Source organism: Mobula hypostoma, chromosome 11, assembly GCF_963921235.1.
Source record: "Mobula hypostoma chromosome 11, sMobHyp1.1, whole genome shotgun sequence".
Lineage (NCBI taxonomy): Eukaryota > Metazoa > Chordata > Chondrichthyes > Myliobatiformes > Myliobatidae > Mobula > Mobula hypostoma.
Genome location: NC_086107.1, coordinates 2,070,827 through 2,087,028, shown reverse-complemented (window position 1 = coordinate 2,087,028; position 16,202 = coordinate 2,070,827). Strand labels below are relative to the sequence as shown.

Here is a 16,202-nt window from a genome sequence, read left to right as displayed (position 1 = left end):
TACAGGTCTATAATAAATTCAATAAGTAGTGCAAAAAGAGGGGAAAAACGTGTTCATACAGGTCAGATCTTCACGCGGTGCATTGAGGTAAAAGAGAAATCAGTAACAGAATGCAGAATAAAGTGGAACAGCTACAGAGAAAGTGCAGCACAGGCAGACAATAAGGAACAGGAGACATAATAAGGTGGACTGAGATATCAGATCAAGTCGTCAAGTTTATTGTCATTTAACGATATACATGCATTACGTCAAACAAGACAATGTTTTTCTAGACTTGGGTGTAAAGCACAGAAGTACACAATAACTTAGGAAAGTAAGAATAAAATCTTCAAATTAATTGTGCATAAATAAATAAAGTGCATAAATTAGATATTGTAGGGTACAGAACAAATTAACCGGTGATTCATCAAATCAAGGGTTTATCTTCAGTGTACCAGAAGATCCTTAAAGAGTCTGTTGACAGGAAACTTCATTGTTTGAACCCATTTCTTGGATGAACAGCCAGAAAATTGGCAAAGATGTCTTGGGTAAAAGGAAGCAGAAGCTGATAGTAAATCTTCTTAAACTTTTGTTTCTCCCCCTCTCCCTCCCTTCCAGAGGAACCCTGGGCTGTGCCTTATGATTCTCTTGTAACTGTGAGCAGTTTCAAAGTCCTGGGAGTGTGCATCTCGCACAACCTCTCACGGTCCCAGAACACATTCTACACAATCAGGAAAGCTCGCCGGTGCCTCTGCTTTCTGAGGAGGCTGAACGCTCCTCACTCACTACATGGTATCAGAGGTTGTGGGGAGAAAGCTGTGGTGTGGGTCTGAGGAGGGGAAATAGCGATTGAATGGTGGAGCAGACTCAATGGGCCAAATGATTTAATTCTGCTCCTGTCTTATGGTCCAATGGTGTGGAAACTTGCACTGCAGTGAACAGGAAGGCTCTGCAATGGATAGTCAAAATTGTCAAAAGCATCGTTGGCACCGCTCTACCTGGGGGAGGACATACAGTATATACAGAAAGGTGTCAGGAAAGGGCCAGAAACATCACGAAGGATTCCTCCCACCACCCCACCCTGCTTATGAACCGTTTGTCCCACTCCCATCAGGGAGGAGGCTCTGTAGCATCCAGGTTCAAAAACAGGTATTTTTCCCAAATAGTTCAGCTGATCGACACCTCTGCCCACTAACCCACCCCTCCTCACCCCCAACCACCACTGCTGTATCATTTCCTGTCAGTCACCTTATGTACAGACACTCTTGTACCTAACGTCACTTTATGGACATGCAAGCAATCAATGTGTATTAGCTATCTTAGGCATTTATATTCATTGTGTTTTTAAATTATTATTGTGTTTTTTTGTGCTGTATCGGATCTGGAGTAACAATTATTTCATTCTTCTTTACACTTGCGTACTGGAAATGATATTACCAGTCTTGAAGATAACTGTGCGGAGGTTGAAGGACATGGCTATTGTCCTCAGGAGTATCCCCTGATGCAGGAAAGGACCATTAATGAGAAACTCTTTCGAGAGATCAGCAGGGATGGTGATGACCAGCACAAAATGTATGCAGAAAATTACCTAGAATTTTCTGCTTTAATTAATATAATTTTCCTCTTAATGCTTGCAGATTTCCTGAAATTGAAATGACATCCAAAGTGCTGGCAGACAGAGTTCGGAGTCCAGCGGGTGGAGATGGCGTGCCATCTCTCCAGAGGAGCCAGGCAGTGGATTACGGAGAGAAGGACTCGCTGGACCCCAACTTGGTATCACGTTTAGACTCCGGACTGGGTGCTGGGACAACTTGCTTGTCCATGGATGGGAATGAGAACGGCAACATGGCTGCTGGCGTGTCCTCAACTGGGGGCTTGAATGAGACTTCAGCTGGGCAAGTCTTCAGAAGGCAAGAGGAATTTGCCAATGACAAAAGTGAGTCACTAGAAGGCTCTGAGCTGAGTAGGGGGTGTTGCAATTGGGGTTTACTGTATTTCCATCAATTGTTAAGACAAAGCTACATTTGGTTGTAAATATGGATTTTAAGGATCAAAGACAAAAGGGCATAAGTTTACATGAGAAGAAAGAAGAAGAAGAAAGCCCTTAACTCCGAGTGGAGTCATCGGAACGCCGTCGTGACGGCGTTTTTTTCGCAGGCTTTCTTATTTTTATGAGGCCGAGTTGCTAGCTCGACACTCAACCCAGCACAGATGGAAAGCATGCAAGGGAGCTGGCTGAATTCAAACTTGGGAGCCTTCGCTCCGAAGTCGGGCACTGATGCCACTACACCACCAGCCGGCTAAGTTTACATGAGAGGAAGGGGTTAATTCCCAATATCATTCAGATTCACGAGAATTATCCCAGGAATGAAGGGTTAATGTATGAGGAGCGTTTGGCAGCTCTGGGTCTGTGCTCGCTGGGGTTTAGAAGAATGAGGGGGGATCTCATTGAAACCTATCGAATTTTGGAAGACCGTAGATAGAGTGGAGGTGGAGAGGATGTTTCCCATAGAGGGCACAGTCTCAGAATGGGAGGATGCCCATTTAGAACAGGGATGAGGAGGAATATCTGTAGCCGAAGGATGGTGAATCTGTGGAATTCAATGCCACAGATGACTGTGGAGTGTATTTACAGTGGAGGTTGATAGGTTCTTGATTAGTCAGGCTGTCAAAGGTCACGGGGAAAAGGCAGAAGAATGGTGTTGAGAGAGATAATAAATCAGCCATGATGGAATGGTGGATCAGACTCGATGGGCCAAATGGTCAGATTCTGCTCCTGTGTCTTAAGGTGTTAGAGGAGATTTGAGGGGAAAGATTTTTACTCTGTGAGTGGTGTATCTGAAATGTACTGGCAGGGGAAGTGGTAGAATCAGACATTGTCCCTACATTTAAAGGTATTTGCACACACTCTTAAATAGTGAAGAAAGTTTAATTTGGAACCAGAATCAGAATTACAATCAGGTTTAATATTGCTGGTGTCTGGCATATGTCGAGAAATATGTTATTTTGTGGCAGCAATACATTGCAATGCATAATAAAAAACTATAAATTACAATTAGAAATATACATATATATTAAATTAAGCAATTACTGTAAAACAAGAGTAAAAAATGAGAAAATAGTGAGTGAGTGTACATACAGTAGGTTTACTGTAGCCTTTTGAAGTTTCCTCGATGCTGGGGAGACTAGTGCCCATGATGGAGCTGGCGGGCTTTACAACTTGCTGCAGGTTTTTCTGATCTTGTGTTCTAGCCCCTCCGTGCCAGGTGTTAAGTGCCATCACAAAGAAGGAATACCAGCATGTTTACTTTCCTAGAAGTTTGCGTAGATTTGGCATGTCACCAAAGGCTTTGACAAATCTGTATAGATGCAGAGTGGAGAGTATCCTAACTGGTTGCACACACTCTGGTATGGAAACACCGATGTCCAAGAGACTTTTGGATAGGTACATGGAGCTTAGAAAAATAGAGGGCTATAGGTAAGCCTAGTAATTTCTAAGGTAGGGACATGATCGGCACAACTTTGTGGGCTGAAGGGCCTGTATTGTGCTGTAGGTTTTCTATGTTCCTATGTAACACAAAAACCTACAAAAAGTGGTGGATACAGCCCAAACATCACACACAAAACGCTGGAGGAACTCAGCAGGCTAGGCAGCATCTATCGAAAAGAGTATAGTCGACGTTTCGGGCCGAGACCCTTCATCAGGACCGGAGAAAAACCGTGTCAGTCTTTGGCCTCCTCTACTCTCACCACACTCAGGTTGGCGAAGCAACACCTTATATTCCGATAAAAGTTGCTGGTGAACGCAGCAGGCCAGGCAGCATCTCTAGGAAGAGGTACAGTCAACCCTTCATCAGGACTAACTGAGCTCTTACTAGCTCTTCTTTCAGTTAGTCATGTGTCTGTGAGAGAGAGTGTGTGTGTGTGTGTGTGTGTGTGTTTGTGTGTGTGTGCGTGCGTGTGAGAGTGTGTGTGAGAATGTGTGTGTTGGAGTGAGTGTGTGAGAGTGAGTGTGTGTGTATATATGTGTATGTATATGTGTGTATATGTGTATATGAAGTGTGTGAGTGTGCACAAGAGTGTGTATGTGCGACGTGTGTCTGTGTGTACACGTGTATGTGTGTATATATGCATGTCCATATGTGTCTCTGTGCATGTGTGCTTACATATGTGTGTGCATGTGTGTGTGTCTGTGCATATGTGTGTCTGTGCGTGTATGCTTACATGTTTGTGTGTATGTATGTGTTTATATATGTGTGTGTGTTTGCATATGTGTACATATGTAAGCATGTATGTGACTGTGTGTCTGTATGTGTGTATGTGTGTGTTTGAGAGAGTGTGTGTGTGTGAGGATGAGTGTGGGGGAAATCCTGGTGGATTTATTGGATCTATTGACATATCGCAGCAAGACAGAGGCCCAGGCGTGTTGGGGCTTGTTTTCACGGGTGGGATCTGGGTAAGTAATTCATAGAACATAGAACGGTACAGCACAGTACAGAACAGGACCTTCGGCCCAACATGTTGTACTGACTATATAAACCACCTTAAAATTCAAAGCAAATTTATTATCAAAGTGCATATACAGTATGCTACCATGTGCTGCTTGAGATTCTCATTTTTGATGTATTTACAGAAAAACTGAAATGTAATAGAATTTTACAGAAATAGAGAATGAAAACACAACCAATTGCCAAAAGAAGACAAACCGTGCAAATAAAAGATAATATTGAGAGTGTGAAAAGAGTCCTTGACAGTGAGTCTGTAGGTGTCGAATTAATTCAGAGTGAAGTTATTCACTCCGGTTCAGCAGCCTGATAGTTGTAGGGTAATAACTGTTTCTGGACCTGGTGGTGTGGGTCTTAAGGCTCCCGTACCTCCAGGATCAACCTAATTCTTTCCTTCTACACAGCCCATAACTCTTCATAAACACAAGAGATTCTGCAGATGCTGGAAATCCAGAGCAACACACACAAAACGCTGGAGGAGCTCAGCAGGTCAGGCAGCATGCATGGAAATGAATAAACAGTTGCCATTTTGTGCCAAGACCCCTTCATCAGGACTGGGGAGAAAGGAGGAAGAAGCCAGAAGAATTCCCACCTTCTGTCCACTTCCTTTCCAGTTCTGATGAAGGGTTTCGGCCGGAAACATTGACTGTGTACTCATTTCCATAGATGCTGCCTGACCTGCTGAGTTCCTCCAGCATTTCAAGCTCCAAGATTCAAGAATCAAGATTGTTTAATGTCATTTCCTGTACACAAGGAGGAGATTGAAGTGTAAGGATTGTGTGTTGCCATAAATCTTCATTTTGCTTACATCCATGTGCCTGTCCAAGAGTTTAAATGTCGCTATTTTATTCATTTTGGGCCATGGCTTGTTATTTAATTTTGTGAATGATTGGATGTGTAGCATTTTACCCCATAGAAAATCTCCAACAGGTAACAATGAAAGCACAGCTTTAGGTGAAGCTGGTTACGACGAGGCTGGTCTCTGCTCTGAGGAGGATGTGCTCAACTTCACCTTTAAGGTTTGCGACACCGAGAGCACAGGTAAGCACTAAACTCTCCATTTGTTCACTACGTGAAGTGTTCCTTGTGAATCGGTCTCTCAGCATCTACATTGACAGTCATCCGTGGGTAGCGTGACGCTATTACAGCTGGGGGTGTTGGAGTTCGGAGTTTAATTCTGATGTTATATGTATGTCCCCATGGGTGATCCCGTTTCCTCCCACAGTCCAAAGATGTACTGGTTGGTTGCTTAATTGGTCATTATAAATTGTCCTGTGATTAGGCTACGGTTAAAAATAGGGTGTTGCTGGGCGGTGTGGCTCGAAGGGCCAGAAGGTTCTACTCCACACTGTATCTGTAAAAATTCCCCCTCAGGGTAATGTAGAATCTCCATAACACAGCTCCGAATCAGAATCATTGACTTACCTTCTTCTTCAGCGCATCACCCCGACTGGGGCAGCTCACCGGAATCCTCTGTCCTGGGCGTCATGGTGGTGTCGTGGTTAGCACAATGCTCTACAGTACCAGACACCCAGGTTCAATTCCCACCACTGGAGTTTGTACATTCTCACCATGACCGCGTGGGTTTCCTTCCGGTGCTCCGGTTTCCTCCTGCAGTCCAAAGACGTACCGTTTGGGAGGTTAATTGGTCATTGTAAATTGCTCCGTGGTTAGGCTAGGGTTAAGTCAGGATATTGCTGGGTGCTATGGCTTGAATGGCTGGAAGGGCCACACTGTATTGTAATAATAAAGAAAAAAATGTCTGCAGGTGTTGCCCATTCCCCTCCCGGGGTGAGGTCCTTGGTGCTTCTGTGGCCATTTCTGTAGCTCTGGGTTTTTACTGGACGGCTTTGCTACTCCCATGTCGAGCCCTCCTTTCACAGTCAGGTTTGGGACTGTCCATGGTGGGGTTATCATTGACTTGCTGTATATAACATGACACCTGTTGTTTCACAGTAGCTGTACATTTGAAGGACATAAAAATTACGATAAATTATAAAATAAATAAATAGTGTAAAACTGAGGGAATAGTGAGGTAGTGTGCCACAAACATGAGAAAATCCGCAGACGCTGGAAATCCAAAGCAACACACAGAGAACGCTGCAGGAACTCAGCAAGTCAGGCAGCATCTATAGACCAGAGTCAACAGTCAACGTTTCAGGCCAAGACCCTTCACCAGGCCTGGCCTGCTGAGTTCCTCTAGCATTTTGTGTGTGTTGCTTTGAGGTAGTATTCATGGGTTTGTGATCTGTTCAGAAATCTGATGGCGGAGGGGAAGAAGCTATTCCTAAAATGTGGAGTGTGTGTCTTCAGGGTCCTGTACCTCCTCCCTCTTCATAGTAATGAGAAGAGGGCATGTCCTGGGCGATGGGGGTCCTTAATGATGGATGCTGCCTTTTTGAGGCATCTCCCTTTAAAGCTGTTCTTGCTGGTGAGAGGGGTTGTGCTCATGATGGAGCGGGCTAAGTCTACAACCCCTTACAACCCTGAGCAGTGGAACCGGCAGACCAGACCGTGACACAACCAGTCAGAATGCTTTCTCAGAAATCTGTAAGAGTCTTTGGTGAAATACCAAATCTCCTTAAATTCTTAACGAAGTAGAGCCACTGGCCTGCCTTCTTTGTGATTGTATTAATATATTGGGCCCAGGATAGATCCTCTGAGATTTTGACATCCCAGGACTTGAAGCTGCTTATCCTTTCCTCTGCTCACAGCTCGATAAGGATTCAGATTCAGATTCATTTAATTATCACACGTACATCACTACAAATGGTGAAATGTATCATTTGCATTAACTACCAACACATCCTGAGGATGTGATAGGGGCGGCCACACATTCCGGCTGGTGTGTTTTCTCCTGACCTGCCCTTTCTGAAATTAATAATTAGTTCCTTGGTCTTGCTTTACTTTACTTTACTTTATTGTTGCCAAACAATTGATACTAGAACGTACAATCATCACAGCGATATTTGATTCTGCGCTTCCTGCTCCCTGGAGTACAAATATTAAATATTAAAAATAGTAAAAATTAGTAAATATTAAAAAAATAAATTATAAATCATAAATAGAAAACAGAAAAATGGGAAGTAAGGTAGTGCAAAAAAACCGAGATGCAGGTCTGGATATTTGGAGGGTACAGCCCAGATCAGGGTCAGGATCCGTTCAACAGTCTTATCACAGTTGGAAAGAAGCTGTTCCCAAATCTGGCCGTACAAGTCTTCAAGCTCCTGAGCTGTCTCCCGGAGGGAAGAGGGACAAAAAGTGTGTTGGCTGGGTGGGTCGTGCCCTTGATTATCCTGGCAGCACTGCTCTGACAGCGTGCGGTGTAAAGTGAGTCCACGGACGGAAGATTGGTTTGTGTGATGTGCTGCGCCGTGTTCACGATCTTCAGCAGCTTCTTTCGGTCTTGGACAGGACAACTTCCATACTGGGTTGTGATGCACCCTAGAAGAATGCTTTCTATGGTGCATTTATAAAAATTAGTGACGGTTTTAGGGGACAGGCCAAATTTCTTTAGTTTTCTCAGGAAGTAAAGGCGCTGGTGGGCCTTCTTGGCAGTGAACTCTGCTTGGTTGGACCAAGTCAGGTCATTTGTGATATTGACCCCAAGGAACTTAAAGCTTTTGACCTGTTCCACTTGTGCACCACTGATGTAAATTGGGTCTTGCGGTCCGCTAATCCTTCTGAAGTCAACAACCAATTCCCTCGTCTTGCTGACGTTGAGGGATAGGTTATTGTCTTCGCACCATGTCACCAGGTTCTTAATTTCCTCTCTGTACTCAAACTCATCATTACCCGAGATATGGCCTACAATTGTTGTGTCATCAGCAAACTTATATATTGAGTTCGATAGAAACTTGGCTACAGAAATCATGGGTGTACAGTGAGTACAGCAGGGGGCTGAGTACACAGCCTTGTGGGGCACTGGTGCTCAGAGTGATTGTAGAGGAGAGCTTGTCCCCTATTTTTACAGCCTGGGTCCTGTCTGTGAGGAAGTTGAAGATCCAGCTGCAGATCTCAGTGCTAAGGCCCAGGTTCTGGAGCTTAGGAATCAGTTAATTTGGAATGATAGTATTAAAGGCAGAGCTGTTGTCAATGAAAAGGAGCCTTACGTATGCGTCTTTATTCTCCAGGTGTTCTAAGGAGGAATGTAGGGCCAGAGAGATGGCATCTGCTGTTGACCTGTTGCTCTGGTAGGCGAATTGCAAAGTGTCGAGTTTGACCGGTAGGCTGTGGTTGATGTGTGCCATAACCAATCTCTCGAAGTACTTCATAGCAATTGATGTCAGAGCCACAGGTCGACAGTCATTCAGGCATGCCACCTTGCTCTTCTTCGGCACTGGGTTTATTGTTGCCTTCTTAAAACACGAGGGGATTTTAGACTGAAGCAAGGAGCAGCTGAAGATGTCAGCAAACACTCCAGCTAGCTCGCTTGCACAGGCCTGGAGAACACGTCCTGGGATGCCATCTGGGCCCGTCGCCTTCCTTGGATTTATCTTCAGGAAGGCCCTTCTAACGTCCTCCTCGGTGACGATGAAACTCGATGCCGCCAGGTCCAGTTCATCTGGAGGGAGCAGGACGCTCTTTTGTTCGAATCTTGCGTAGAATATGTTAAGTTCGTCAGGAAGAGAAGCGCCACAGTTATTGATATTCCCAGCCTTTTCTTTGCACCCAGTGATCTCATTTAGACCCTGCCATAGTCTACTGGCATCCCTCTGGTTAGCCTGGGCTTCCAACTTGGCTTGATATTGCCTCTTGTCACCCTTAATGGCTTTCCGGAGTTCACGTCTGGATTCCGTGTAGCGACTGGTATCCCCAGACCTAAAAGCCACAGCTCTAGCCTTTAAAAGGGACTTGACCTCATAATTCATCCAAGGTTTCTGGTTAGGGAACACCCGGATTGTCTTGCGAGACACACAGTCCAACGTGCATTTCCAAGTAAAGTCCGTGACAGCTGAGGCATGCTCATCGAGGTTAGCTGCCGAGTCCTTGAATACTAACCAGTCCACCGATTCAAAGCAGTCATGGAGGACCTCATCCGTTTCCTCCGTCCAACACGACACTACTTTTGACACTGTGACCTCCCGCTTCAGTTTCTGTTTGTAAGCCGGGAGGAGGAGTATGGCCTGATGGTCCGATTTTCCGAAGTGAGGTCGTGGGACGGAACAGTAGGCATTCTTGATTGCTGTGTAGCAGTGGTCAAGTATATTCGGGCCTTTAGTGGGGCAGGAGACATGTTGGTATAACTTTGGCAGTGCCTTTCTGAAGTTGGCCTGGTTAAAGTCCCCGGCTGTAATGAGCAAAGCCTCCGGATACCTGGTCTCAAGTTCACTGATGTTGGTATGCAGTATGTTCCGAGCACACTCCACGTCCGCCTTGGGGGGAATGTAGACCGCTGTCAGTATGACCGAGGTGAATTCCTGTGGCAGATAATAGGGACAATACTTCACCGACAGGTGTTCCAGGTCCAGGCTGCAGTAGCTTGTCAGTACCACTGTGTCCGAGCACCATGCAGTGTTGATCAGTAGGCAGACACCACCTCCCCTCTTCTTGCCTGAAGACGCCGTGCAGTCCATCCGATGGATCGAAAATCCCTTAGGTCAGATGGCACAGTCGGGGGTGGCAGGGGAGAGTCAGGTCTCAGTGAAACAGAATACACAGCAGTTCTGCATCTCCCTGCAGTAGGTGAGTCTCCCTTTAAGATCATCCACCTTGTTCTCTATAGCTTGCACATTAGCTAGTAGGATGGTGGGCATAGGGACCCTAAAGCCCCTCAGCTTCAATCTGACCAGCAGCCCAGCTCCTTTCCCACGCTTCCTCGGTAAATAGTGCACCTTTCCAGGTTTCCATCGATGCAGTGTGTTGTTGTCAGCTCCTTGAGGTAGGTGGACACATCCCACGGGGATCGATCGGCGGGTCGTGTCGTCGGGCGCTCCGGGTCAGGCCAAGTGACGTGAGAGGCTCCGCTGCCACTTCCAGCTGATTGGGTCGGGCCCCAAAGCCGACACTTAATCCCGGATGGCCGGGCTCCTGGCTGAAACAAGTCCTTAAGCCGAGTCATGGTTGCGGAGGCCTCCACTCCAGCTGAGCCTCGGGCTCGATTTCCGAGGTCGGCGCCGGAGGCCTCACTTCCGGCAGCTGTGGATGGCCACCAACGTGGCTTTACAGTGGTCGCTCCGGGGAAGCGTCTGGGGTCACCTTGAGGTCTCCGCCGTCACTTCTGTGTGGTCGTCTGCTCCGGAGAGGTGCTGGTCGGAATAGACCGTGTCTCCAAGCACTCCAGCACGGTAGCAGGCCGCGGGTCTCTGGGAACGTGGTGGGCCTTGCTGGTCAGGTCCAGGTGCGGTCTGGAGTTTAAGAAGCAATTCTGGCGTGGTGGTCTCCAGCTGGGTCAGTAGCTTCGCCAGGGTGTTGTTGATCTTGCTAGATGTAGCAGGTTGGAGGTTTAGAAGGGTTTCTCAGGTATAGGATGGTGGAGAAGGCAGTTTGCTCGGGAGAGCACGCACAAAGTCGCCAGTTACCGGCACCATCTTAACCATCTGATCATGAGTCTGGGGTAGGTGAGGTATTTGGTTCCGCTGGCTGCTTTACTGAGGCAATGAGAATTGTAGACAGAGTCCATGGAGGGGAGGCTGGTACCCATGATGTGCTGAGACGTGTCCGTAACTCTCTGCAGTTTCTTGCTGTCACTTACAGAGCAGATGCTTTACCAAGCCGCGATGCATCTGGCTGGAGTTTAGAAGAATGGGGGGGCGGGCAATTTCATTGAAACCTATCAGATTTTGGAAGGCCTAGATAGAGTGGATGTGGAGAGGATGTTTCCTGTAGTGGGGGAGTCTAGGACCAGAGGGCACAGCACAGAACTGAGGGATGTTCATTTAAAACAAGGGTGAGGAATTTCTTTAGCCAGAGGCTGGTGAATCTATGGAATTCATTGCCACCGACAGCTGTGGAGGCCAAGTCATTGGGTCTTTTTAAAGCGGAGGTGGATCAGCTCTTGATTAGTCAGGGCGTCAAAGGTTATGGGGAGAAGGCAGGAGAGGGATAATAAATCAGATGATGGATGCCAGAGCAGACCCAGTGGGCTGAATGGCCTAATTCTGCTCCAATGGCTTGTGTGCTTATGGTGCATTGATATAAATTGGTAAGGTCAAAGGGGACATAACAAATTTCTTTAGCCTCCTGAGGAAGTAGAGGCACTGGTAAGCTTTCTTGTCTACATGAACTAAAGAGTGTACAGAGCTAACATGCTCCCATCAGGATGAGGCAGCATGTCCAAGGAAATCATGAACATCAAGAGATATCAACGGTGGGTGAAGAATATGAAAGGAACCTGTGGCAGCTGTGGATGACCAAAATAGGGAGACCTCCGGGAGTGTAGAAAGGTATTGGGGGTGGTATTAAAATAGAAATTAGGAGTGTAAAGAGGGGACACAAAATATCACTTACAGACAAGATTATTGCTATATGAAGGGTAAAGTAACAACCAAGGAGAGAGCTGGACCTGTTAAGGTCCAAAATTGTTCAGGCTTACTGTCTGTCATCTGACTGTACATATATACAACCAAATGAAACGACCTTACTCCAAACCACAGTGTACCCACAAAAATATATATTACACACAGAACATAAAACAAAATATTACCATAAATGAATTAATAAAATATAATTCAAAAAGGAGTGCCGTGATGTGTGGCACAGGTAAGCAGTACAGTGAACAGCTCATTGTCATAATGATGAGACCTCGGTGGTGGCAGGGTATTCATTAGTCTCACACCCTGAGGGAAGAAGCTGTTACCCAGTCTGGCAGTCCGGGTCCTGATGCTCCTTCCTGACAGTAGTGGGACAAAGAGATCGTGGGATGGGTGACCGGGATCCTCGGCAATGCTTTGACCCTTTCCTCAGCAACGTTCCTGGTAAATGTCACAAATAATGGGGGAGGGAGACCCTGGTGATCCTCTTGGCAGTTTTCACTGTGCTGTGTAGGGTCTGCAGTCTGATGCCTTGCAGCTTCTGTACCACACAACAGCAGTGTACACTTGGAGCTGGGGGATGTAGGCGAAGTGCTAAATGAATACCATCCGTATTGACATGGGCATTGTATAGTTCAGGGAGGAGGGAGTGGGATGTGAAATTCCAGAATGTTGAATGAATATTAATAATAATAATAGGCATCCGTTAGTCTCATGAGACCATGGATTTGCGCCTTGGGAGGTTTCCAGGGCGCAGGCCTGGGCAAGGTTGCATGGAAGACCAGCAGTTGCCTATGCTGCAAGTCTCCCCTCTCCACGCCACTGATGTTGTCCAAGGGAGGGGCATTAGGATCCATACAGCTTGGCACCGGTGTCGTCGCAGAGCAATGTGTGGTTAAGTGCCTTGCTCAAGGACACAACACGCTGCCTCAGCCAAGGCTTGAACTAGCGACCTTCAAATCACTAGACGAATGCCTTAACCATTTGGCCACGTGCCAACAATGAATATTAGAGAGAATAACATTCTGGAATACTTGGAGTTTTGTGTTCAGTTCTGGTTTCTTCATTATAGGAAGGATGCGGAAGCTTTAGAGAGGGTGCAGAGGAGATTTATCAGGATGCTGCCTGGATTAGAGAGTGCTTCTTATGAGGAAAGGTTGAGAGTGCTAAGGCTTTTCTCTTTAGAGTGAAGGAGGAGGGGAAGCTGACTTGATAGAGGTGTACAAGATGATAAGAGACACAGATAGAGTGGCCAGCCAGAGACTTTTATTTCAGAGTACACACACAAAGTGCTGGAGGAACTCAGCAACTCAGGCAATTAATAAACAGTCAATATTTCAGATCGAGACCCTTCATGAGAACTAGAAAGGTAGGGGGAAAATGGCAAAATAAGGTGGGGGAGGGGAAGAAGGTCATGCTCTCAGGTGATAGGTGAGACCAGGTGAGGGGGAAGGTAGGTGGCTGGGGGAGGGGTGTGACATAAGAAGCTGAGAGGCAATGGGAAGAGGTAAAGGGCTGGAGAAGAAGGAATCTGACAGGGGAGGAGAGTGGACCATGGAAGAAAGAGAAGTAGGAGGGGCACCAAAGGGAGCCAATGGGTTGGTAAGGAGAGGAGCTGAGGTGAGAGGGGAGCCAGAATGGGGGTGGAAATGAGGGAAGGAGTGGAAGAAATTATCAGAAATTAGAGATATTGATGTTCATGCCATCAGTTTGGAGGCCACTTAGACGGAATATGAGCTGTTGCTCCTCCAGCCTAAGAGTGGTCTCGTTCTGGCAGTAGAGGAGGCTATGGACTAACATGTCATCATGGGAATGGCAAGTAGAATTAAAATGGTATCCATGAGGAAATCCCGCGTTTTGGAGTGGACAGAGCAAACGTGCTCAATAAAGAGGTCCCCCAATCTATGTTGGGTCTCACTGGTGTAGAGGAGGCCGCATCAGGAGCACCAGACACAATAGACACTTTATTTTATCCACCAGGTAGAGTTGCGGCTTCAGTCATCATTCAGTATCTACGGGAGATGACAGGACAAGACACAGATGGCAGGTTACAAGTGCTACATAACATGCTGGACCCAGAGCGAAAGGATGTCGCTGTCGACCGAGGGAGCTTCCATTTAACAATGAGAAGATGGATCGCAAATTGCACTCAGGATGGGTAATGTTGCAAACCAGAGTCCTTAGAACAGAAATCTGAATCTGCTATTGGGTGTGAGTTATGGTATAATGGGAGGCATTCACAGCCCTAAATGGCAATGTCTTGGGTTCAAGATTGTTTAATGTCATTTCAAAGGACAGCAAAATAATTGTTAAACGCAAATTACTCTGATGCAACACAAAAAAACACAATATAATAAAGAAAACAATAATAATGAAAACACAATAAATATAAATGCATAAGAGAACTTTATTTCAGAGTAACACACACAAAAAGTGACGCTAGGCACAAGAGTGTCTGTACATAAGGTGACTGACAGGAAATGATAAAGTAGTGGTAGTTGGGGGTGTGGAGGGGTGGGTTAGTGGGTGGAGGTGTTGATCAGCCTTACTGCTTGGAGAAAGTTACTTTTTTTGGGTCTGGTAGCCCTGGGGTGGATGCTATGTAGCCTTGTCTCTGATGGGAGTGGAACAAACAGTCCATAAGCAGGGTGGGTGGGATCCTTCATAATATTATTGGCATTTTTGTGGCGCCTTTTGCTATATACGTCCTTTATGGCAGGTAGGCTGGTGCCGGTGATGCAATGGGCGGTTTTGACTACCTGTTGTAGAGCCTTCCTGTCTGCCACAGAGCAGCTTCCGTACCGAGCAGCGAGTAAGGACCCTTCGGCCTCCTCAGAAAGTAGAGACATTGGTGAGCTTTCCTGATTGTGTAGAATGTCTTCTGGGGCCATGAGGGGTGTGTGAGATATGCACTCCCAGGAGTTTGAAACTTGCTCACAGTTACAGGAGAATCACTATAGCTGTCATGACTGATAATAAAATTACTGGGCCCAGTACACACTCACTCTTATGGCTCAAACATTCCTTTTTATTTTACTTGTACACTTGTGTCCTGTCACCCACAATGTTCTGAAGTATGAGCAGAAAACTGCTATTTTTACCTAGAATTGACTTATCAGGTATGGATATTGATCACTGTAAATTGTAAATGTTTGTATGTTTTCAGTCTTAAAGTTTTTCTATATTCTGTGTTTTCCACCCATTCTTTCTCGTTTTTTTGTGTGGGGAGTGGATTTGGGGGGGGGGGCGCAGTTGATGTTCTTGTGGAATTTGTGTGAGGAGATGGGGGTATGGGGGGGTCAATATTCTTATTGCATTTTTGCTTTTTGACTGGGGAGAGGGGTATCTGTCCTTGTTACATTTTGTGTGGGAAGAAGGGTTTGGGGTTGATGAATGTGTTGCCATTCTTTTTCATTCTTGGTTTTGTGACTATCTGGAGAAGGAGAATCTCAGAGTTGTATACTTTGATAATAAATGAACCTTTGAACTATGAACTTTGAATTCCTGACTTGCAAGATCAATCACCATTCACAATAGAGGTGTTAAAAGTCTATCAAAACTTCAAGCATACAGCTGATTGGGTTTTGAAGTTAGTAAAGATAATAGAGATGTTAAAAGTCAATTGAAACTTCAAGTGATAGTTGATGATATTTTGAAGTTAGTAATGATGATAGAGGTGTTAAACTTCAAGCAGACAGCTGATGATATTTTGAATATAGTGAAGACAACTGAGCCGTAGTTTATGGGTATGTTTCACATTCTTTTGTTATTTCGTGTGTCTCCAGCATCCCCCTGTTTTAAGAAGACCTTTCCGGAAAAGCAGGGGAATCTCCAGTGGTCTTACTTCAAAGGTCTTGCTTTACTATGACTCTCTACAGATGGGAGTGGGACAAACAGAGTGGGTAGGATCCTCCATGATGTTACCGGCCTTTTTCTGGCTCCTTTCTGTATGTATGTCCTTGATGGCAGGTAGGCTGGTGCCAGTGATGTGTTGCGATGATGTGTTCATCTCCAGTTCTAGTGACTTCAACTCAGTTGCAGTACACTATTGAGGGAAATTGCACTGGCAGGAAGTAACAGGGCTCTAGTATTCTCAAAATGTCAGGGTCGCAGTACATTGGGTGTGTACATACATGGCTGGTGGGTGTCTGACTTGGGACCCCGCAGAGATCTCTGTATGCCGAGTACCCTCCCAGGTGGCATGTTGGTGACACACTTTCTCTGAAGAGACACGGGTGGGCATCAG

General features: G+C 45.9%; 1 protein-coding gene across 1 annotated transcript in view; it reads left to right on the top strand.

Moving 5' to 3' along the window:
• LOC134354191 (uncharacterized) overlaps positions 1-16,202 on the top strand; it is a 48,201-nt gene that overhangs the window by 16,328 nt on the left and 15,671 nt on the right. Inside the window, exons 2-4 of the mRNA XM_063063085.1 lie at positions 1,617-1,915; positions 5,415-5,525; positions 13,937-14,114. Coding sequence (XP_062919155.1) covers positions 1,617-1,915; positions 5,415-5,525; positions 13,937-14,114 — 588 coding nt within the window. The remainder of the gene's footprint in view (positions 1-1,616; positions 1,916-5,414; positions 5,526-13,936; positions 14,115-16,202) is intronic.